General features: G+C 34.9%; 2 protein-coding genes across 3 annotated transcripts in view; one reads left to right on the top strand and one right to left on the bottom strand.

The window, feature by feature from the left end:
- RSRC2_1 (arginine serine-rich coiled-coil 2) overlaps positions 1 to 2,251 on the top strand; it is a 7,484-nt gene extending 5,233 nt beyond the window's left edge. The window contains exons 6-8 of one of the 2 annotated variants that reach the window (XM_051213990.1): positions 139 to 235; positions 1,517 to 1,743; positions 1,844 to 2,251. In XM_051213990.1, the coding sequence (XP_051073516.1) occupies positions 139 to 235; positions 1,517 to 1,743; positions 1,844 to 2,173 (654 nt within the window). In that variant the 3' untranslated portion in view covers positions 2,174 to 2,251. Of the gene's footprint in view, positions 1 to 138; positions 416 to 1,516; positions 1,744 to 1,843 lie in introns of those variants that run through there. The other variant, XM_051213989.1, reaches the window with a different exon arrangement.
- On the bottom strand, positions 2,106 to 25,538 carry TSPAN33 (Tetraspanin-33). Its single transcript, XM_051213968.1, has 10 exons — positions 25,440 to 25,538; positions 24,813 to 24,975; positions 21,170 to 21,370; positions 20,948 to 21,127; positions 16,088 to 16,219; positions 13,993 to 14,157; positions 10,819 to 12,922; positions 8,071 to 8,213; positions 6,425 to 7,626; positions 2,106 to 2,135 (listed from the first exon to the last, which is right to left on the bottom strand). Exons 2-7 carry the CDS (start codon positions 24,906 to 24,908, stop codon positions 12,836 to 12,838), a joined length of 861 nt encoding a protein of 286 aa, XP_051073515.1. The 5' UTR covers positions 24,909 to 24,975; positions 25,440 to 25,538; the 3' UTR covers positions 2,106 to 2,135; positions 6,425 to 7,626; positions 8,071 to 8,213; positions 10,819 to 12,835.

Here is a 25,538-nt window from a genome sequence, read left to right as displayed (position 1 = left end):
ACTTGAATTGAAACTAATTGTTTGTAGTTACTAGTTGTTTCATTTTATGGACAACGCACAAAACATCAGCTTCTTTATATTCGTTCTTTTTTTTTATCTTATGTCAATTTATCATCTGCTTTCCATAATCTCTTTCAGACTTCGCAACCGAAGCCAGAAAACCAGAACACTAACCTCATTATCTCAACGACGGGAGTCACCGTGACGACAAATTCTCCGGCAGTTTCTAGTCAAAGTACGAATCTTACTGTCTTAACCTATCAGTATTTCAGATCATAAAATTAGATTTTAGAATACAATTCATTAGCCACTGAGGAAAATGTTAGTAGATATAAAAAAAAAAACACTAAAACAAGAAAATACTTCTGGGGTAACTAACTGTTCGAGGATTAAGAGATTTCAGCTCAACATAAAAGTAAGGAATCATGGTATGTTCATTAGACGTCTAAAGCAAACACAATGTACTCACTAAATAATCTTATTTCCCGATATGATTAGAACATCACAGCGGAATATCATTTTATGATGTACTTTACTTTTTAAAACTCGTCTAGTGACAGATTTACCACATTATTTTTCAACTCTGAAGCTATCGTAAAAATATGATATTCACCGTAGATATTACTCCGCCGTAGTGTTTATTTATTTATTTTAACACATAGACATTGGTACAAGAAGGCACCAAATACATATGCGCCACACAAATCTCATTCGATATGTGTGAGGGCTGTGATACTGCCCCGGGTGCCCGGACCAAAGCAGGTGGTTTTCTTAGGGGGCCACACCTCGAGCCTTTGACCTAAAGGCCTAACCCACGAGGCGGTGGAGCATCGTGAGGAGATGCAGTCCCATGGTAGCCGGTGACCAGCGATTGGTTCATACGCCATTTGTTCCCTTAGGATACTGGAGCACATGTGCACCATTGGTTTGGAATCCGGTTAAAGCGCCGGACATTCGCTTTTCGTCCTCTCATTTTCGTGAACAACACCCCCGCCACGAGAAGGCCGTGAGTAGGACTTCCCTGGCAGAGGCTATATACGCGTGGCCATGTGAGAGCATTTCGAGAGGGAGAGCAGACTCTCCCCACTCTCGGCCATACCAGGGCATTTGGGGGCCGTAGTGTGATATTACAAATAAAATTTTTATCACTGGACGGATCAAATTGGTAAATGCGGACAATTGAGTAGCATAATTCTTTCAAAACCAAGAATGGTAAAACGTAAAGTCTCTAATTGCAGATTTATGAATATAGTCAAACTGAAATCAATATATATGTAGTAGGTCAATATGAAATGACAGTTCTTTGTATATCGTGCTAAATGTTTGTCCATTTTGTTCAATATATCCATTTGACAAACACCGTAGAGTTTCAATATCACGTCACACATGTCAAAAAACAAAGGTAACTGAAGTCAAAGATTTTACGAAGTCATTAAGATTTTATAAACTTGATCACTAGTATTTCATAAGATGCTATTCTTCCAAAATTTAATTACCTGGGTGCTTTTCCGTCCAGGTACTACGATGAATGTTCCTGTGCAGCGGTTAACAGCACAAGATATATTAGACAAAATACAAAAGCATCAACAAGAGCAAGCCAAAGCTCAAGCATTAGCCGCTGCCGCCGCCGCGAAGCTCCCGAAATACTATAACCCAACCACTGTCAATGCCGTTAAACTCGCAGAGCAACAACAAAAGCGCAAATTATTGTGGTCCAAAAAAGATGGTGAAAACACTAGTTCTGTAAGTAATAGTCTATTTTGGAAAATAAGGTTCATTTTTGGTGTGTTGACTAAATCCTAAATGTTCATTGCGAACTACAAAATCTTTATTTCTAACCTAGGAAAGTAAAACTCTTTGGACAGCCACATCTCTAATTGCTGGAAAAGGTGATTCTGCAGCTGCAGCTAAATTTCGAAAATTGATGGGAATTCATGATTCTTCTGAAGAAGTCGTGGACGGAAGTGCTGCTCATGTCAATGAAACTGAAGCTTTGCGTCGAGCTGAAGCGCAAGCTGAACTTTTCCGGCGACTTGAACACGAATATGAGATGTCTCGTACCATAACACATACTCAGCGGGGCGCCGGTCTTGGTTTCAGTTCATCCAGCCATATCGATTACAATGCATATTCTGCTATGCAAAGTGAAAAAGACAAAAACCCTAATTTATAATTGTATTTATCTCACTAGAAATCACTTGTACAGCTCACCGATATTTTAAAGAATAATTTACCTAATTATTTTCAAACAGTTCAGTCATTTTTACTTATCGTAAATAACCAACGATCAAAACTAAATGTATGAGGCTGATGAGGAAAACTAAACCTTAAGTAGGTACTTTGTTAAATGATGTCATATACGCAAACTTAGTGTAGCACTGCATATATTCCAGACAACTTAAAAGTAATATGGTTAAGAAGACTAAATTGACTGAGGTAAAGTGAAGTACAGTTGATAGTTTTTTTTAATGTTAAAGAATCATTGCGGAATATAGCGCGGATATCTTATCAATTCAGACGTGAGACAGTAGCTGGACTGCTAAAGTATCCATACTTTCACCTGTTAGCTTGAGGGTTCCGACAACAGTGCATTTAAAACTAAACAGCACGGTGGTACCATTAATTCTCACAGATATGTCAATTATGCTGAACATTTATCCATAGAAGTATTTAATTCATTTCCATCCTTTTTTAGGTTTCAAATAATTTCGTAAAGGAGTGGGTCCATAAAAACACCTTACTATTAAGGCATTAGAATTTCTTAATTAAAAGGTTCTCATGAGACTATAATCATCAACCGATAAGTTTGTCTTAGCTACGGATATTCCTGTAATTGGTCTAAATGCAGTTATCACGTAAAAGTGTTATGCGGACAGTCGTATTTGCGGAGGGCTTTTAGTGGGAAAAGGTATTCACTGAATAGGAAGGACAGTTATTGCTATCACATAAGCACTGATATGGTACGAATTACCACATTCGAGCTGGTCCTCAAGTGCTGAATTTTATCTTTCAATCGAACAAGTCACTTAAAATAATTAAATTCAAAATTTGGAATTAAGATCTTTCCAGTGTTGCCTACATAGTAAAAGGTAAACCTACCATCCATGCAACTAAGCCTAAACATTATGGTGTTTTTTTATCACAGAGCACCCGACCGTAGCTGCTACTTTGACGTGTTGATCGAGCTTGTCTATCGTGATGAGTCAGCCGAGCTATACTGGCTGGAACATATGTTCCTGTAGGTTCTACCATGCCAGGCAGGTCGGTTGGAAAACAGTATGACAAAAAGCAGCAACTCAAGGTCTGAGGGCGAAGTCGTACTGCTGACTGTAGAGGGGTGTGACAGCAGTAAGGTGTTTTCTTCGGACAACCAGCATCTGCAGCGATACTGCCTTCTCACAAGGAAGGAAGGGTTAGAAAACGTCGACCCGAAGAATGTCATACCTTACCTCACGGATTTCCGCCTCCGGTGACAAGGCCTTTTGAAGAACGGAGCTAAAACGTTAAAAACTTCCCACAAAAAGACCGTGCGTGACCGGCTTCAAGCAGTTGTCCCTTGGGCTCTGTGGTCACGCTCCCAGGTCGTTAAGACCAACATTAGCCCACCTTCCTTTTCAGGTTCCTCAAGAAATACCCTTCCACGGTGTGGGTAGCCGGAAAGTGACATCGGCCCTCATACCCGTATAAACGCACGAGACCAAGTTGGTCATGATCAAATCCTTCCCACACCTGATAACTTTCTTATTCTCACGTCTCCTTTAGGTACGCAAAGTATTCCCATTAAAACCCTTCTAAAGATATTTACTGACTAGTTGCTTGGATGCGGAACATGTAAGTTCACATTTAAAAGCAATCATACTTCTTTAGATTTAACAAACGAGATTCGATGCGAGTTCATTAGGGGATGAGAAGATTTTGTCACAACTTCCCCCGCCAACGTTCCACTTTAAACTGCTTACTTGAAGTTGAACTTTTTTGGGTCACCAATACTATTTTCCTTTTCCACCTCTCACTTTTGTAATAACTGAATAGACTATCAGTTGCTCTTTGCTTTTTATCGTGATAAGTTTCCGAGATCTGCTGGCTTCACCTAACCTTTTCGTTTAGGTTGCTTATAGAAGTCGCTACCGTCTTTCCAGCAAAAACCAAATCATACTAGATCAGCACATAATGAACATCCATTTCTTGGTCAGCTAGTTGCTTAAGCTAGTTCTTCCTTTACTGAGATAAACACTTACGAGCCAAATTATGAGGGGTTATCTTATTAGTTTTTCTGTATTTAGTAAGTTGCGAATGAGTGCGCGCTCAAACTGAAGCTCGAGATCCAGATATGTACAACAGAAATAGTCGTAATTTCCCATCAACCTCCCCAAACGATGACCAAGAAGGGTAAGAGTCTTATTTCCATCGTCCAATTAATATCGAGATTTCCGAGGACGGTCATCATCCCATTTTTAAAAACATTGCCTGTTGAGAATAAATGGTTGCATTTGACAGTCAATATCAACGGAGTAAAACACAAATCGGAACATGAGCGTTGAGGCCACCCATCATAATTACACCTGAGCGTATAGCTTTCTGAAGGATGCCAGAAATCGTTCAGTAGAACTCACTGAAATTTTATCCAGACCTTACGAAATTACAGCCTAACGACATAGAAATACTAGGATCAAAACACTCATTTCATGCAGACAACTAGAATAATAAGTTGCAGACGGGAGTAATGATTATTCGTCATTTGTTTTTTACAGAATCATTTATTAAGGATGAAAGCTCTTCGGAAGTTCTAATTTCAGAACGATTATCTGATGATTTTATCTTCCATCTATAAGGGAATGCATTTCGTATACGTTCATTAAAGTCGTTTCTATCCACTGGGTTTATAATGTACCACGTACATAAAGACAGTGCTCCCAGTGATGAGGTAGTTATAATTGTTGCTACTCCAAGAGCACGAGCAGCAAAATGTATACCAGATTCGTGCGTAGTTTTGTCCTGATTAATTGCCTGTGAACAGTATAATTGAGAAAAATGACATAACATTAAACTTAGGTTGAAGAATTGGTGAACTTTTGAAAGTAGGCTTGATAGCTTGGACATTTGCAGCGATATATTGTTATTCACATAAGCAATAGTGAATTTTATAGTTTGTACGCCAAGTGATTTCAAATCAGTTTAGTGGTTCAGGATCAGTTCACCCGTTAGATTTATGTATGTACCACGTGGTTTCGGTATGAAATGGGTTGAATAAATTCGGCACTGAAGCTATCAAGATTAACCCAACTATATATCAATGCAGAAGAATCGCTTTATAGAACGGTTCCGCTGACCCAAATATACTAAAACGATATTCCAAATCAACTTGATGCTCTTGTGTTTGCTATCCAAGCCCACACAGCTTATTGTAGCTTCCGGACAAGCAACTTATTCATTCGTCTTGAGTCACATTTTGACCTTGTCAATTATTCAGTTATCAATCTTTTCCATTTCTATGTAAGTGTATGTGTGTACATTTCTTATTTTACTCATCGCATCTATGGTACTTATTTTTGTCTGAGTATAAGTATGCATTCACGATTGGTTAAATCGAGTTGGCTCAATTGCCTTCTCCGATCTGTTTCGCTTCGTTTCACCGATCGTTTTATTTGATCAACGATTGTATGAATACACGTATTCGAAATTCATTCTTGTATTTGACTTGTTTTAATCCCGTTATTTACTGGCGTGAGTTAAGTTTATAATTATATACGAGGATTGGTGACATGTATATTTCAATAACAATCATTCATATGATCCAAATGGAGTGAGATCTTGGACCACTAAAATCTACCAAGCATAACAGCTAGGATAATGCACATCTTTTGTTCTTTTCAACATGTGATACGATGACTAATACTTCAAACTTAAATATGAGTTATGTAGGCAGAAAAAAGATAGGTTTATCACGAGACTGCAGCACTCCATGAATATTTATCAAGTGAATGCAGTATATAAAATGATGATCCGTTAAAAGATAAAGCTACGTGAATGTAACGAGACTTATCATAAAAATAACTTGACAAAATAGCAAATGGTAGTCATGGTATGGTCCATTAGTTAAGAGACATGATATTGTTTATTCTTAACTTTTATCAAATAGATTAAAGTCAATTGTAATTAGAAAGATACACTAACTCGACTTTTTTAAAAATCTCGATCTTAATATCATTTCATAATTCTATTCTTTAACATCACTCATCTTTATTGAGCCAGTTCAAAAGTTCACAAAACACAGGCCAGTAGGAATGATCAGAGATTGATAGTATTCATATCTGAATAAACTATAGGAATGGACAATCGTAGTGTGTGATAAAAAAGATAAGACAGCGAAATAACTTCAAGGTAAACTATCGAAAATTTTGAGAAAAATAAGAAAAAATCTTACTTGCATGAATGGTAATGGATTGACCTTCTTGAAAGATGATATTCTATATGTGAATCCTGCCATTAAAGACAGACCTGATATACCTATAAACGCACCAAAAACTATTTTTCTACTAATATAGCAAGATTTTCCTTACCAAGATAATTTGGTGGAATTTCTCGGCTTTTCTTATCCTCGTGTTCTGTCATAGTATCTGGTGTAATGAAATGCACGAGGTCGCTAAAACAGTAATAAATAACATTTAAGAAAAAACATTTGAGAATGATAGAAAATGATCACTTTGTTAGACATTAACTATAACTAGAATATCAGTGCAAATCTATACAGGGCTTACATCAGTCAGTTATGTGCAATGTAGAACCTAGCATATTTGTGGAAGGACTCAAGTTGTCACAACATATCAGCACATAGAAGAGAAATTATCAAGAAAAATTCTAGAGTACTAAAAGTAGTAACATTGTATGTATTAGTAGAAAACATTTGGAACAGACGATATGATTCCAGAAGAATGAATGAATTCGCAGAGCAAAATGTATGGGATGATTAAGAATTCAAGATCTTAGAAAATGCAAAAGGTGAATGCATCTCAGCCATTATGAACAATCCGGAGACATGTCACATAGGTTCCGACTATTGGTTACAGTAATAGAAAGGAACCCTAACCAGTTAGCCTGCATCTACTAACATGGCTCGCTTCAACAGTCACTAACTTAAACGAATGGTTACATATTTTACTCTTGCCGTCTTTAGCTATATATATAGTCTACAAGGTAACAAGAAAATTAAGGAATCAATGTGGAACAAATTCAATTTAAAATCAATAGAATATGTTTTAATACAAATGAAATTTATTTCTGACGTTTACACAAATCACACAGATAAATTACCAATTAGAGAACAGGGGAGAAAAACAAAAGAAATGCAAACTAAGAATGATATGTTTTTAGTTTTTGTGATAAAGCGTTCCATTTTTAAAAGTGTTTAGTTCATGTCAAAATTATATTTAATAATGGAATATTATCATAAAGAACGATTTCATACGAATTTAATTATTCTAATGTGAAGATTTTTAATAAGAATAAAAACATCAAAGTTTATAATTAAGCAACTTGAATTGTTGTATTTGGTTTTTTGTGCAATGTATTACGTAGATTTTCAATTTCATTCTCTTGTAAGTGTACTTCAGCTGTAGTTTCAGCGAGCTTCAAAATAAAAAGAGAAAATTTTACATAGTGATATATATGTATTTTGGACATAGTATAATTAGTATAAGGAATTTCTAGAGATTTCTGAAATAATATGAAATGACATTCATTAAACAACTAGTGAAAACCATAATGCACTGAAGCGCTGTTTTATCCTATTATGGGACTCTTTATCAATACAAATTCAGTAGATTTTGATTCGATGGCTTAGAGATTATGAGTTTGCCACGAGAAATGAAGGTTCTGAGTTGCCTTATTGGTGGGGTTGTTGATGTACTCTGTTGATGGTTCCTGTACTGTAACGAAGCAGCTGTTCAGTGCTTTCTGGGTTTCAGTGGTAGTCTGAGAAAGGTCAGTTCCCAATATAAACTATAAAATAAGTTGAATTATATATACTTGCACATAAGGATAATAGCAATCTAAACCTAAATAATACCATACCATATCTAAGAGTATGTCAATTTTCAACTTTAACAAATTATTTTCTTCAATTAATTGATGATTTTCTTTTTTAATACGAAATGTTTCACGACCTAATTGAGTTGCATTTCCAGATTCATCATTTAACACTCCATTTTCTCCTTCTAAAATGAAAAATATTTATAGATAATGAAATAACTTGGATAAAATAACGGCATCACTCACAAAAGACTATTCCAAAAGATTAAGTGATACTAAACAAATTAAGCTATATTACTGATTTTCTTGTTAGATAATTTAATAACCGCTTTATTGGGGATGTTAAATTCCTACATAGGATTTAGTAGATAGAAATTGAGTAACAGACTATATATTGTTTTATAAATTCACTTTTTATTCAGTTAAATTTCATATCAATTTCGTGTGATTTCTGTCCATTCAAATTTGAGTTGTTTCAGTGTAATCTTTCATTCACTTGACTTTGGTTCAGTATGACGACTAATTGCAGAAATGCTTTGTGATTGTGCGCTTACATAGCAGCTATTTAATAATTTATGTAACTAATAATTATTAAATTACTCAGAATATAGCTGCATGACCCAGAGAAATACGATTTATCTTCTGAGGTCTTGTCCAATACATCTTCCTCACTCGAATCCTTTCTCTTCCATTGAGTAGGAGTTAATTGTTGAAGTGTTATGTACTAGTCGTCTGGTCTATCTCGTACGCACTCGTAGTCAGAAACTTAAGCATTCCGAAACATAACGTGTATAGATTAAATCAAGTCGATAATACAAACCTTATAACTCATAAGTCGTCTGTATTCATCATTAGTAGATGGTAGTTGAAATGACTAGTGTATGATATATATGCTAAACAATACAACAAGAATTTATTTCAACTTCACTTTATCATTCACAAAAAAGATTGTAATTATGTGAGAAATACAAGTTACTTTTGAAAAGTAATGATTTTTACGTTGGTCTGAACAGAACAACTAAAATTCTTTTTACTTTACATTTCAATAATAGTTAAGTATTAAAATGATTTCACATTAGATAACAGTGACTTTTAGTTAAAAAATAATTTTTTTCAGAAAATCATAAACATATAAATATTTTTAGAAGGGGTTTGTGGAGATTTTAGAAATTTCACAGATTAAAATCATGAGTCAATTGAAGCTAGACCAGGTCTGTTGTGAGATATCAGCTCACTGAAGACAATGGTATACGGTGGCGCAACTTCGTGGATTGGTTGAAGTTTGACATTAACACCATTGGATGCCGACTCAGTGGTCTAGTTTGTTAAGCGCTTGGCGCGAGACTGATAGGTCCTGGGTTCGAACCTCGCGGGGTGCAGGATCGTGGATGCACACTGCTGAGGAGTCCCACACTAGGACGAAACGGCCATCCAGGGCTTCCAGGTTTTCCATGGTGGTCTAGCTTCATTTCACTCATGATTTCAATCTGTGATATAAATATTTCAAAAAAATATCCAGATAAATGAAATACGATAAATGTATATAGGGTAGAATAAAAATACCGAAGGAAAACGGATAACAGTAACCTATACAATAATATGGAGATTTAAAATTGTTATATAATAATCCAGTGGAAACTAGGTTATGTGATATGATAAATTTTAGAGACAAATTTAATATTATTCAAATTAAATCCAATATTTTTAAGGATGAAAGAAAAAAAGTGAACATTAAACCTACTGAGTAAAATAGACTATTCTTGTTCATATCATTACCAGAAGTTTGATTTGATAATTTCGAATAAATTGAGCATTGGATAGATTGTTATAAATAAATCCATTAATATATTTATAATATCCCAAATGAGTGGAAAAATTAAATTTTCCGACGTTTCGTAACTCAGTGTAAGTCAAATTCTTAATAGAATAATTTTATTATAATTATAACTTATTCTCTGAAAAACTGGCTTACACTGAGTTACAAAACGTCAGATAACCTAATTTTGCTATTCACTGGGATATTACAAATATATTTTTATTTGTTTTTTCAATTATTTTATTACAATAGATTTAATTGGAAATGGTCATTTGACAAAATTATCCATCAATAACATTGAGTTCTCAATCTATGTATGAAAATTAGACGTTCTCATAAAAAAATATATATGTTACCGATTGTAATCCGATGACATACATTCAAGGGATAAGTCAACATATATCAATAATAGAGTTCTGGGAGTGTTGTCTACAGGAAATACATGTAAGAAAATTGCTTCTTTTTTATCACGTAGCATTAATATTACACGAAACATAAGCAACCAGAAATATGAAGGCGTGTATGTATTAGAGTTCTAGTGTGAAATCTACTACAGAGAGAATGAGAGTGCTTCATTGCAGAAACATTTCATAATATTCGAAATTAATGCTGTGGCTGTTTACAAATATAATCAAGTAGATTTGTGAGTAGAACAAAACATAGTTTTGGTTTCAGTATATCTTCGTTATACAATTGCACCTTACACATACGGTGTTTATTCAATGTACTAAAAAAATATATAAACAAAATTGTTAGGCAATACGCCCTCAAACTATCAAGAATGTCTTCTTTTATTAAAACAAAACTAATTATTTTAAAGAGAGCTCTCTTTAAGATAATAAAGGCACTATGTGTATGAAAACTAATTATTATTGATATATAAAGAAGTATTGCTTCATAAGTCCAGAAATATTTGCAAATATAACTTTAACATCTATCTTTTATTGTATTCATAGTAAATATGAAAAACGTACCAATGATCCACTGTCCATTACGGAATACAAGATCCCGTCCACTTAAACGTGTTCTAATTGGTCCAAAATCCATGCTGAACTCTTGACTTCGCGTAGTTGAATCTAGATGTGATAAATTTGTCATACTAGACGCTTTTCGAGCAGGAAACTTTGGTACATTGAATTTTCGTTGGAAAAGAGGCATTTTTTGATTACAAATAACTAGCCAAATAGTGGTTGATAACAGTATTCAATTACCTTGAAAAATCAAGTTTTTTTATATTACAATATAGATTGCGTAAGTAATAGGAACAAGACACTTTCAAAACAGTAGCGCAGTACCCTGTGAACACAATTCATGCTAAATTATGAACTTTTCTTTTGAAGGCTGAAAATATTGCGCAATATTACACAGTAAGAAGAGGAAGTGTGGATTGACAATCTAGTGACTACATCAAGGAGACATATTCAGGCAATACTTTGGAAAACTTGATAACTAATTCTAAGACTAAATATTTATGTTTGGCTTCGTATAAGACAGGAAAAAGACTCAGTAATAAAAAAATGACAAATTAACGAAGGTACAGACAGAAATTAATTGAGTAATTGTTTTATTGACAACCACTTTACCGAAAGAACGCGAAATGTTCAAGAGTATCTTTGAGCATGTCACAATGATAAGTGTTAAATTTTATCCACAAACTCAGATTTTATTGCTTGTATGACTGCCTAGGTGTTGGACAGTGTGAATACAATTCTTTAAATACGGTTCTTGTTTTCATTATGTGAATATTTTACAAAATACTGTTGAGATTTACATGCGAAAACTAGTTATTTCAAACACTATAAAATGTTACAGTTTACAAACTTTAATTATTTTTTAGATCATTTATACTGCATCAAAAAACAAAATTGTTTGTTGCATTCCTGAATGACAGTTACCAAGGTCATGGACAGATTGTTCATCAGGTTGTATTACCTACTATTGGGGTCAATGCTTCCGACAATTGAATTAATTAAGGTGTTTACTCATACTTTGCATAACAAAGTAGAATATTGACAACTACCTAAAATAATTTTATATGGATAGCTCATGAGAAAATTCTTTAACAGAAAAGGACTAATTTACATGGTTATTCTAACTGACATATCAAATTAAAATTTTAGTTTTCAGAAGAAATGTCCTAAAGTAGTTAAAACAACAATATTCATGTGTAATCGTCAAGATATTGGCTGGATTTGTCTGTATCTATATTGTTCTCATTGAAACATGAAGCTAGTAACCATCCTCATGAACATTAGATTTTCATCTACCAAGCTGATAGATTATGAGGAATACCATTTGTTAAACAAGTATTCATCTTATTGCAAGTATTTATATATTTAAGACTGAATTGAATAATCACGTTAACATTCTGATTAATTGATTAGTGACTAAAACAAATGAACTCTTTTGTAAGCTGAATACAATGAAAAGATATGCTGCTGATAAAGAGTAGTCTTAAATTAGAGATTTTGTATATTTTAAGTATCTTGTATGATATGTTGATGTCGTTGATCTAATTCCTTTAAAATTATGAATGGAAATTACATCGAATAATACTAATATAATGAAATAAAATAAACTCGTTATAAAAATGAAAGATAATATAATACAAACAATCATCATTGACAATGTTTTAGATTAAGAAAACATAAAATTTCAAAAGAATACGATTTATATTTTACATCATTTTTCAGTTAACAAATTGTAATTCATTAGGATGTAACAGCAAAAATAAAACAAGCGAAGAACTGAGCAAGTTCAAATCACAGTGGGATCAGTCAGGAATGAATATATATATCGATTTGATGAGGAAAGGATTTTTCGTATTATTGTCTTTATTCATTCCACATAAGATGAGTAAATTGTTGTTACAGTGATTGATGAAGAATTAGCAGTAGTCACCAAAAATAATCCAAAAATAAATTCTTTTACTTACAAATAGTGATAATAATAATAATGCGCATTATCTTTAGACGGACGGAAGAAAAATTCTCAAAAGTAATTATTTTCTTGATGCAGTAAACGCAGTTGATCATTGATTTGTGTATGCAGTGTCTTTGCAAGTAGGATAGCTATGAGCTAAGAAAGAAACAGAAAAATTTAAGGAAGTGAAATAGAAAACGTATACAACTGTTAATGATAATTATATATATATAATTAGATGGATGGTAAAAATGTCCTGAAAACAAATAGAGCTGTAAACTTTGAAATACAAAACTGTGGCCAATTATTTGTTTAAAGTATCTGCTACCGAATGTGTTATTATTATCAACATATAAAAGAGTCCCTAGCATAGTATCAGTCAGGCAGTCATCTACAACGTAGGACCAGGCATATATATGCATCGGTCCAAGTTGCCACACCTCATTAACACAGCAAGATGAATACCAAATTCATAGAAGTAGTTACTTCAATCGTAGTATACAATGAAAGTATAAAAATGTGAGTCATATGAAACATGAAAACTTCTAAACTAACGCAATAGAAGAAACCGAACAGCGATATATACATGAAAAAATATATATAACAACAGACACAAATCAGACGTATATATATACAGCATAAAACTGTTCTTGAGAAGCGTTACAAAATAGTTTACTAAAATATACAACGGACCAATAGCGTTAAAGATTCTCCCAAGTGGGAAATACATGAATATGAAAAGAGCGCTTTTGGCGCGAAAACAAAGAAATTCAAATGTTCAAAATACAATTAGAAAATTAAGATATTTACCAAGGGAGTTCTGGAGATCTAACATCCCCAACAAACGAGCAGGGTATCCCTGGACGATACTACGAGTAAGGGACGGTAAGTTAACATTTCAGAGGCATCAAGATATTATAACTAATACACAGTTAAATACGATTGGGCGTAAATTTATTACACCAAAAACTACATCACAGATGGTTGGTTGATGTTTACGAACATTTTACACAATAAGACAACTCTATTCCTTAAGAATCTGTGCTAAAAATAAAATAAACTAACAATCAATCATCTGCAAAGACATTTAGAACTATTAAAAGAAATCACGGAATCATTTAAATATTTTAAATCCAGGTATTATACCTTTTATATATATATATATATATATATATATATATATATATATATATATATATATATATATATATATATAGTGGACTAACCTGAAACACAGCTACGCTAACAAACCCATAAGCGAAATAGACTATGTTGTTTTCTATTGCACTGATAAGAGCATCAACACATCCAGTTGTCCATACCATACGATTGGCTTCAGCAGTTGTTAATTTTTGTACACCAAATCCACACGATGTATTAATAATATTAACCTATGGTTGAGTGTAAGCATATCATTACAATTATTTCATAAATAGTTGATTTTAAGGCTGATATTTTATATTATTATTATTTTTTCGATACTTAAATCTAGTAATAATTAATTCATTAACTTGAGTCTAGAATTTATCATGGACTGGTAAGAGCTGAATGATCAATAGTACAGTAAGCGAACTCTCACACAGGGGCATTTCTCTCGTGCTAGTTAGGGATCACTAATATTCAGTGATGCATAGCCACGACCACTCGTTAGAGAAATCAAACAAATGTTATGATGATAAGTTGTAGAGATTAATCCCTCTATATCTGACTTCAATAAATAATATCCTGTTAATTGAGTATTTACTCAGGCCAAATCTCCTAGTAGTATTATAAATTTACTCGAGATTATTCAGAAAATCAGTTGTAGGGACGGTGTATTTGAATGAAAATAAAGAGAATTTAGCGAAGAAAATTTTCATTTTGACAAAATCATTTACTTAATCTGTATATTCATATTTATAGCTTAAGTAAATGATTTTGTCAAAATGAAAATTTTCTTCGCTAAATTCTCTTTATTCTTATTCAATGACACAATGGACAGTGTATTGTCAATAATTGATAGAATCTGTAAGCACACAGGGAAGCAAGTGTAAATATCAAAAGAATACATAAATACTTAAGAGTGTTAATCGATTGTTGATAAATTATTATTGATTGTTTGTGTTTACAACTAATGAGAGAATAGATAAAGATTGATGTACAGACATTCGTCTAATCCAACTCACACAATTTTATATAGTAAGTCAAATGTCTAAATTACGGAAATTAGACAAATAATAAAAAAATACTCTATGACCTTAATATACTATACTTATTGTCAATATCATTTTATATTGATATAAGCACGTATAATAAACTGATAGTATCTCACTGATTGTAAGAATCGAATCAAGATAATAAATACAAGGACATAAAATTGGGGGGAGGGGAATAATAGTTTAAGGAGAATCCTGAAGTATGTGATGTATAAAGATCTACTTATGTGTAACAAGTTAGCACATTGTATTCTATAAAGAATTGTAGGTATTGTGGTTACTAGTGTACAGTGTATTTGTTTATCAGAAGACTCAAGTTCTATTCAATCTGATGTTGTGATACTTGTGTTTACATACTTTTTGAATAATACATTGAATTTACTAAGTAATGTGGATCTTATTAATACACACACGAATGGTATTTTACTTACTGAAGTGTATGTATGAAATGAAAGGTTTGATATTTCATTTTAAACATATTTTCAAAATGAAAATCATGATGGAGGTTAGCTATACGAACGATATCTTAAAAATAATGAAAAGTATGCTTTTGATTTACGATCTTTATCATCATAATGATGTACTGCAAGTGAGTTGTTTTGTTGTTTGTTTCGATGTGAATAGATTAAACCAATAGGAAAGATTAAAATGAATTTTTGACGATTTTCACTGCTACTATTGTATACACTTAAATAACGAGATTTGGATCTTGTTTGTAATGTGTATACTAACACATCTCATTTAAAATGGTGGATGCAATTTGTAGCTTAGATGGATGATTTTGATAGAAATTCATTTTTTTGTTGAAACAACATATTAACAAAGAGATTTGTGGAAAAAGTAAAGTTGTTTTCTAGTGGAAGCCTGCACGCTGAACACTACTGAACTTTTCATTCCGCTGATAACCAAAGCAAAACTTAGAAAACGCACTTCATTCTTAAAGTTGATGAAGTGAAACACGACACATTCAAGTATTACATTTACATACTACCTTCTAATGATAATAACTAATAACAACAATATTAGTATGACTATGGGATGTTAAAATTGAAAACTGATAAGTAATCTATTTGAAGTACAAATAATATAATTTTGTCCAGTTATAGAAAGCTAAAAAAATGCTTACACTGATATCATTCATTTGACGGCAACAAGAATATGGAACTCCACAAGCTTCAGGGCTTATATTAGACTTATCACATGAAAAGTATCGATTAGCTGTCCAATCAAGGTATGACTTAGGTCCGCAACAATTAAGCTGTATGTAAATACACACGTATATATATTGAAATATAATATTAAAAAACCTTTGACTAGACGATTACGTTTTCAAAAAATATTTAAAAAATAGTAAGAATGAATTACTAAAAACAAACGTATGATATTGCTGCCATGAAGATGGGAATCTGAATCGTGAAGTATAAACATCCGATTAAGATTCCAATTTTATGAATTTCCGGGCTCATAATGTCACTGGAATATATTACAATATAAACCTGTATCAACTGTGCTCGCTCATATTGCTTCACCCTCATTCTCTTCAATTCAACAACTTCAAAAATATGGGTGATATGAGATGACAAAAGAGACCTTTGTTTTTTTTATTAGTCATTCTATGGGCCTATTATCCTTCATGATGTGATGTTTTTTATTGGATGATGTGTTTTTTTATAAATTTTACTAACCTTTATTACAATTGGTTTGAAATCCTACATAATTTAACGATACACCTTTTATCAATAAATCTCATTTGCCGGATTTGCAATATTTCGGAGCGAGAAATTATGGTAGCAATGACAGTAAATGCTTGAAGAATTTTACTTTAAAATAGAATGATGATTCCATCGGTAGGAATAGTAAGCTAATTCCTTAGTAGCTTTTGAGGTGCCTGAATGTTTCTGTAGAAAATTATTTGTAAAGTGACAAGACTATAGACAGTCAAAACACTGAGTTATCTGCATTGTCAGTAACGTATGATTATGACATCTTAAATGAAAAGTATTTAAATAAATGAATGTGATTTAGCTTGGCGAGTATTTCTTAAAGTCCTTTAAATGTAGAAGATATTAAGTAACAGAGTACTTCGTAATTCCAAAACTATCTCAGAATAATAGAAACATTCTATTGTTGTCTAATTTCTGGGACTTTGCGCTAAATAAATGGCCTCCCTAGAAATTTAGAAATACCATACTGTTTTTTAGTTCTAAAGTAATTCAGTACATTGGAAGGAGCTATGAAAAGTGATCCGACAATAAATCCCCCTAACATTTCATTTTCATTACCGATAGCTTATCAAAACAATTAATTTATTAACTTTAAACACAATTACTCCAAAACCAAAACTTTAAACTCGAAATCATATAAATTAATTTACTGAACTTGATATAAGTCAACCAGATAGTGTAACAGAGGTCGAAGTGATTGTGGAATAATATGAAGTTAAAAATCATAGTAAGAATTGTAGACATTTTTGGTAAGAATGTAAGTAGACATTAAGTCAGTCAGTCAGCTACATCATAGGACCAGGCACATATATGCATCGATCCAAGTTGCCACACTTCATTAGCACAGCGAGATGAACACCGGATTCATAGAAGCAATTAATTCAATGGTGGTAATATATAAAAGAAAGATTTTGTATAAGGATATAGTACAGGAAGAGATAATTAGTTCGTAGGAATAAAGATATGAAGCGACTTTAACCTCATAGTTTAAGGGAAGAGAGTGTATACAAAGACGCCATTGTGATCGATTCTGAGTCATGTCACACAGTCTGCAACCATTGGTTACGATAGTCGCGCGGACCCCAACCAAGTAGTCTGCATCTACCAACATGGCTAAGACTAGAAGTTAGTGACTTCAAGCGCCGATGCCACGTTTTGGTTTGACCGCCTCTAACTTCCTTCCAACCATCACCAACACTAGACAGCATTGCGCGTTGTGGTAATCGGTGTTAATGTATACATAACACGTAGCCCAACCATCTCAGTCGTTGAAGATTCACAACCTCACCAACTGATTTACCATCATTCCCTAATACCCTGCGTCTAACCTCACTATTACTTACCCAGTGATCCCAGCAGACGCCAGCAGTATTTCTAAGGCATCTGTGGTCAAATACTAGTAGCTTACGAGTATCCTTCACTCTTAATGGCTACGTTTCGCTGCCGTAAAGTAGAACAGAACGAACTGCCGCGCAGTATACTCGTCCCTTAGTTGACAGACGGATATGTCGCCTTCGCCCTAGGTGACGTAAGTTGCCAAAATCTAAACGAGCTTTTCGAATCCGTGCTGAGATTTCATCAGATACCAACCAATTAGGGCTGATTAGACTTCCAAGATAAGTGAAGTTGTCGACACGTTCGACTACTTTGCTCCCTATCCTCAGTTCAGGTGTTGACGCAGACCAGTCCTGAAGCAACAACTTGCATTTAGAGGAGGAGAGGCGCATCCCAAACATTCTGGCATTGTTTCTCAGTGCTACCAAAAGACTGCATTTTGTCAGCATTTTCACCAAACAGAACTATATCATCCGCGTATTCTAAGTCGATAAGTGGACCTCCTGGTAGGAGATCAAGAGCGTCATCTCCATCAATAGGTCTATGATGAAGTTAAACAAAAATGGAGCAAGTGAACGGCCTTGACGGACACTACTTCAGGTTACAAAAGCAGATGACAGTTCATCATAAGCTCTCACTCGACTGGTAGTTTTCGAGTAAAGAACCTTCACAAGGTTTATATACTTCTGAGGTACTCCTTTCAATGACAGACAGTGCTGCAGAAGCTCTCGGTCTGCGGAGTTAAATGCTGCTTTCAAGTCAAGAAATACCATGATTGTCGGACGCCGATAAGCATGCCTGTGTTCTAGAACCTGACGGATGGTGAATATGTGATCGGTGCAGCCACGACCAGGTCTGAAGCCAGCCTGATTTTCTCGTGTTTGAAGTTCACAAGTCTTTGTTAGGCGCCCGATAATTATTGATGCTAGTATTTTAGATTATATGTTAGTCAAACTAATCTCTCTATGGTTGCCACAGGATGATTTTGACCCCTTCTTATATATCGGGACAATAAGTGATTGCCACCAGTCAGATGGGATTACGTCCAATTCCTGGATTTTAGCTAATATATTAGTCAACCTAATCGCTAAATCTGGATCACCAGCCTTAAAGTCCTATGTAGCCAATCCATCTGGGCCAGATGCTCATCCTCGTTTCAGATTAGCTATAGCCTTTTAAACTTCAGCTGGAGTCGGGGGACCTACTTCAATGTTCTATTCACGCTGTCTGGGAACCACGGATAGTTGTAGAGTAGGTAAAAGCCAGATAAACTGTTCTCTAAATTGTTCCGCCTATCGTTCTAAACGTCTATTATTATTATTGTTATTATTATCATTATTATTATTATTTGAACACAAATACTGGTATAAGGGGTTACCAGATACATATGCGCCACACAAATCTCATTTGATTTGTGTGAGGGCTGTGATACTACCCAGGTGTCCAAACCGAAGTAGGTGGTTTTCTCAGGGGACCACACCCGGAGCCTTCGACCTAAAGGTCCGATTCACAAGACAGTGGAGCATCGTAAGGAGATGCAGTCCCATGGTAGCCGGTGACCAACGATTGGTTCATATACCATTTGTTCCCTCAGGGTACTGGAGCCGTTGTGCACCATTGGTTTGGAACCAGGGTTTTCCAACTCCCCTAGGTGGACTCCCTATATCCACCAACCCGGTTAAAGCGCTGGACATCCGCTTTTCGTCCTCTCAATTCCGTAAACAACACCCCCTCCACGAGAAGGCAGTGAGTAAGACTTCCCTAGCAGAGGCTACATACGCGTGGCCATGTGAGAGCATTTCGAGAGGGAGAGCAGACTCTCCCCACTACCGGCCGTACCAGGGCAACTGGGGGCTCCGGGATATTCTCACTTACACCTGGCCTCTTAATTCGTTTCTTTTATTAGTCTGAAGAGCTGTCTTGTGTTACCTACAGTCGCCGCCTTTCCCATCTCTTGCTTTCGTTGCCCATTTAAGTCAAGGTTTTTCTGAAGGGTGATGTATGTCTTTTTAGGCCAGATTGCCCCACAAAGACCTCTGGATTGACAGAGTGGGGATAAAAAACATAGTCACGGTTGGATATTGGCAAATATACTTGATGAAGAATAAATGCATGGTCTATAAATCCACAGTTAAAACATAAAATCAACATGATTTTCTTCGGTTTGGTGTTTTTGAGCTGGTTAGGTATTGTGTAGTCACGGAACTTATGAGCTTATAATGTATTTTAATCCCATTGATTTTAACCGTGATTACCACACGAGTTTGTGTCCTTTTCTGGTCTCAAAGGATCAGAAATCAAAACCAGTTAGATGGAATTGAACCCAACCTCCAAATTCGAAAGACATTTCATTGGATCTAACTACATATTTTGAACCAGGATTCTACAAAATATTTGGGTCTAATCCAATAGAACTTGGGAGAAAGGTGGCTACATTCTCTCCAAATTCCCTATGAGTAAGCTGTCTGAATTTATTCTTCTGTTCAGTTTGTTTGTGAATAGTGGACTACAGAAGCGTAAACGGAGGTCAATTAAAATGTTCCACTCAGTATGAGAATGGATAAGTAGTCTTACTTTCTGAGTTTCACTAACTGCTAACATTTAAGTGCAGCTCTTAGTGATAAATCTTAATCATTGTCTAGTGTTGATGATTTCTGAAGCTTTATTCTATCGTTTCTAATATTTCACTAACCACTGAGATATTTAACGTAGGCCAGAAAATGGAAATCCTAATTTTATATTTGAAAACGAGAATCAATGAGAAACTCATGAAATAAAAAAGAAGCGCGTTAAGGATTACATGACTTAAGATCAGGCAGATAATAACACATGCCTAATTTATGGAAATGTAATAAGTTAATCATATTATTTTGAAAGAAAAAATGCAACTCAACTCAATAAATACATTAATGAATGGTTTAAAATACCTCTTTTTGAATAAAGTCCATAAAGTTTGTTGTATCCTCAAATCCAATTTCTCTATATTGAATAACAAAAGTAGTTTTGATTAACTCTTCAAGCCTGTGGACAGTTGATTCACGGTACACAAAGAACAATACGCAGCAAACAACCTCTGTCAGAAAAAGCAACGTTAAAATGAAGTAATACTATAACGAGACAAAGTAGTATTATTGAATAGAATTTCTTACAAATCTCAGCAGACAAGTGTTTTCACGTAAAGATCCGACAAAACCAGCCAGTGAAACAAATAAGGTTATGACCCCAACGACCATACAAATTACGGTTAGGTTGAAAAGCCAGTGCAATGCAATAGCTTTAGATTTCCATGGTATACCTCCCGACTCACTAAATGCGATCACACCGAACACAAGAAACAATGTTCCAACAGCCTGAAAGTAAAACATAGATTTAGTTCCTAAAAGTACTAAGAACTTATAAAAACATCGATTTTAATAAGTAGTTATGACATAAAATCATATAGTCCGAAGTGTTAAAACTTATTACTAATCCGAAAATCCATAAAAGAGTGGGGCTAGAAGGTAACATTGCCATATGGCCTAGTAGTCTTGAAATCAGACGTTTTGTAGAGATGTCCCAAATACGGAGATACCATCTATTAGCGTTAGTTTCCAATCTGAAACTCAAAACAAAGAGATTTCCCATTCTCGCGGAAATATAAAAAATCGCAAAGTACGTTATAGAGGTGAGCACAAGTTTGGTAAATGTTCATCCTGTGGTATATTTCATTGACATAATTTATATGTCTTTCATGCCAGATGCCTTAAATGTGATAAAATGGGACATATCTATTCGGTTTATAAAACTGCTACTCATTTAACCACTAAGAATTATGAACATTGTAGTTCGGCTTTCATTAAGTTGGGTGCTTCTAGTTATTATTAATCTTTATCCACGATCTTGAAAGGTAATTGACATATTCGGAAGCGATTATATTACCTACACTGGTTCATTTCATGACTTTATTTGTTGACACAGGCAACCCAGTTGACGGCAAACGTCCCAAACCAGATATGAAGCGACTAGTTTTACTGACAAATGCACCATCGAAAAATACTACAAAACTACGTCCAGTAGTGGGTACTCGTCAATACTATTCCCGTTTTATTCCTTATTTTTCTTGTCGGGTTGATTGTTTATTTCACATCTCGGTATCCAACTCATTTAAACGAGGTGAGGAACAACAGTCATGCCTACGAAGTCTACTCAAGTTTTTTCGAAGTGATGCTGTTCTTCGAACTTACTCCCCTAGCGTACAATATGTGTTTATTACTGATGGGTAATGGTGAAGTTTTGGAGCACGAAGTTACACATGTTATCTGTGTTTCACGCAAACTTACTGTTGCTGAGCTAGGTCATTCACAAACTCAGCAAGAGGTATTAGCTGTATTTTGGGCTTTTAAAAGGCTTCATATATATTTATTTGGAAAGAAATTCACTAGTGTTACAAACCATGAAGCTTTAAAGTTCATTTATCATCCTGAAAAATCCTTAGCACATTCGTCTGTTTGTTAGTGCAACCTTCACCGGTGAGAAGTCCAGATCTCATTATAGAAACACCTTGATACCCTAAATGTATACTAAGTGCCATACGGAAAGGTTGGAATGCTAATCTGCAATGTAGACGTCCTGTCTATTTTTCAAAGCGCGATGAGTAATCCACTACTCCTGACGGTATTTTGTGTTTACATGATTATGTTGTTGTTCCCTCATTACGTAAATCCGTCCTTAAATGTTTTCATAGTGGAATAGTTGGATGTTGAGAAAATTAAATCCTTGGCAAGGTTCATATGTTGGTGCCGGATATAAATGTATATATATGTAGTAGAGCAGGCAATTGTGGTGGATGTCATAAGTCGAAAAATCATCCTTCGAAGTGGACTCCATGGTCAGTATCGTTTGAGGCCTGGTAGGGAATTCATGCAGACTGTTGTGGTCCATTTCTCGGCAAATACTATGTGCTTGTTGTCACTGATTGTTTTTCTGAGTGGCCTGAATATTTTTCAAGTCATCGAATTCTGGCTCCATAATCCAAGTGTTGAGAAAAGTGTCCGGTCCAGATGCAGTACCTATGATATTAGTGACTGATGATTAATCTTACTGAGGACGCAGTTACTGTCCCGTTGAAAGGTATATCCTGAAAATATCGGTTAACTGCTCGCAGACACTCTTGTTCTGATGTTCAGGCAGACTGTTTTATCAGAATGTTGAAAACTGCTATTAATTTCATTAATGATACAACATTTGATGAACTGGCGAGGAGAGTAGATGTTTCTACTGCAACATAGAAATGATAAACATTCTGCAACGAGAGACTCCATCAAAGTTATTAAAAGCAGGTATTTCCCTTTGACTATGAGGTGTTTAGAGTCTGAAGAATTCACATATTATCGTGGCAATTAACTCAGACCAGCTACGGGGATTGTGACGAAGAATGTTGGAAAATCTATAGTTCAAATTCTAGATATAAATTATTTAAGTACACAACCAAAATGTTGACCAAATACGATCACAGAAGCCACGTGAGACTGTTCCGATTTCGGTTATTAATTCTAATACTATGAATACATTCTAGATCATATGGAGTCTGCATCTGCTACAGTCTGACAGGCACATGATGAACCTAAGAATAAGAAATACAATCGATTCTAAAAATCTGGATTCCCATTTAAGCAGTGGCGGATGTGGTATTTGTACGTACGAATGATTCTTTTGTGCTTGATTGCTCACTGATTACGAATTCTAAATATATGTTTATTTGTGTGTATCTAGTTCTACCTGTCTTAAATTGCACTATTTCGGAATTATTAGTACATTAATTAGAATATTTCTAATTACCATAGATGCATACCTTTAAATAATGTATTATTATTATTTGGGCACAAATACTGGTATAAGGGGTTACCAGATACATATGCGCCACACAAATCTCATTTGATTTGTGTGAGGGCTGTGATACTACCCAGGTGTCCAAACCGAAGTAGGTGGTTTTCTCAGGGGACCACACCCGGAGCCTTCGACCTAAAGGTCCGATTCACAAGACAGTGGAGCATCGTAAGGAGATGCAGTCCCATGGTAGCCGGTGACCAACGATTGGTTCATATACCATTTGTTCCCTCAGGGTACTGGAGCCGTTGTGCACCATTGGTTTGGAACCAGGGTTTTCCAACTCCCCTAGGTGGACTCCCTATATCCACCAACCCGGTTAAAGCGCTGGACATCCGCTTTTCGTCCTCTCAATTCCGTAAACAACACCCCCTCCACGAGAAGGCAGTGAGTAAGACTTCCCTAGCAGAGGCTACATACGCGTGGCCATGTGAGAGCATTTCGAGAGGGAGAGCAGACTCTCCCCACTATCGGCCGTACCAGGGCATTTGGGGGCTAGGATAAACAAATAGTCATATTTAAACCCGAACACTTTATTTCTATCAAATTCGTTGTATTGGAACATTTTATAGTACGGTACTAGCCTGAGTTTGGGATTATCATTTTCTACAAATTTACAACAATTTATCAACTTTATTACGCAGCACAGTAAAAGGGGGACGCTCTGGTAAAAAATGTTCCACTTACCAGACAACTATAATTTCTAAGACGGTAATTATTTTACTTTCGTATGAACTTAACCAGTAGTCTGAGTTGAAAGTGGTTTTCACAAACTGAACTAGAGACAACTACATATATGTAATTTGTACAATTTTTAGCAGTGTCCCATGATCCATTCACAATTAAGTGATGTGATCATCGCGATTTCTGTCCCATGCCTTTTTAACATATTTAAGTTAAATTTACCGGCGCATAAAATGCACTTACTAAGAAGATGAAGTTCGCCAAGCATAAAGAATACTTAACCCATTGGTTGATGTAAGATATTCTACCACCAAAACGTCGATGATACCTATGGCCCATTTAATGCCAAGAAAATGTATCAAAAACGCTAATATTTAGGAACCAGAATCTTTCAACAAGACAAGATCTGAAAATACAAAGAAAAAGTTCTCAACAGAGAATTTAGGTTTATAAACAGGAGGAAAATATGAGCGACCGGCATCAAATTCTGCAATATCTACATGTACAAGGACTTTTATTGTTTACAAAACTCATCCTAAACAACCACGAGCATGATATGGGTATAGAGATGTTTGACGATTCAAATATCTTGTGTGTGCAAGAGGAATAAAGGGTCCGATAGGTTATTTCTTATGGCATTCCTTGCCTACCAGTATTGTACACACAACTGGCACGTTTTACCTCTGTGTTCAGCTGACGATGATATGTCATACTAAAACACCACTTTCCACAGACATACTATTCATTTTACTTTTCCACTAAAGTGGATTATGTAAATCATCAGACGTAATAAACCAAGCGTTCAAGGCCGTTAACTACAGTACAACTCGCAACATATTTCGTGTATATTAAATAAGCCAACTTCATTACTTTTTAAGACGGCTGTAAATTATGCGTTGAAACAATGCTACCAAGAGTCAGGTAAACAACACACAGCCTTGAGACATTAAAGATTCCTCTCTAGTTTCC

The sequence above is a fragment of the Schistosoma haematobium genome, chromosome 1, assembly GCF_000699445.3.
Source record: "Schistosoma haematobium chromosome 1, whole genome shotgun sequence".
Taxonomy (NCBI): domain Eukaryota; kingdom Metazoa; phylum Platyhelminthes; class Trematoda; order Strigeidida; family Schistosomatidae; genus Schistosoma; species Schistosoma haematobium.
The sequence above is the reverse complement of the archived record's forward strand: the minus strand, read 5'-3'. Positions and strand labels throughout refer to the sequence as shown.

Excerpts from the sequence above, each read along its gene's own strand:
- TSPAN33 (XM_051213968.1), bottom strand. The coding sequence starts at position 24,908 with ATGGGCCATAGGTATCATCGACGTTTTGGTGGTAGAATATCTTACATC. Across the intron at positions 14,158-16,087 it reads GTCAAATGAATGATATCAGT|GTTAATATTATTAATACATC; the intron begins GTAAGCATTTTT and ends ACTCAACCATAG. Across the intron at positions 12,923-13,992 it reads TTAGCGTAGCTGTGTTTCAG|CTCATAGCTATCCTACTTGC; the intron begins GTTAGTCCACTA and ends TTTCTTTCTTAG.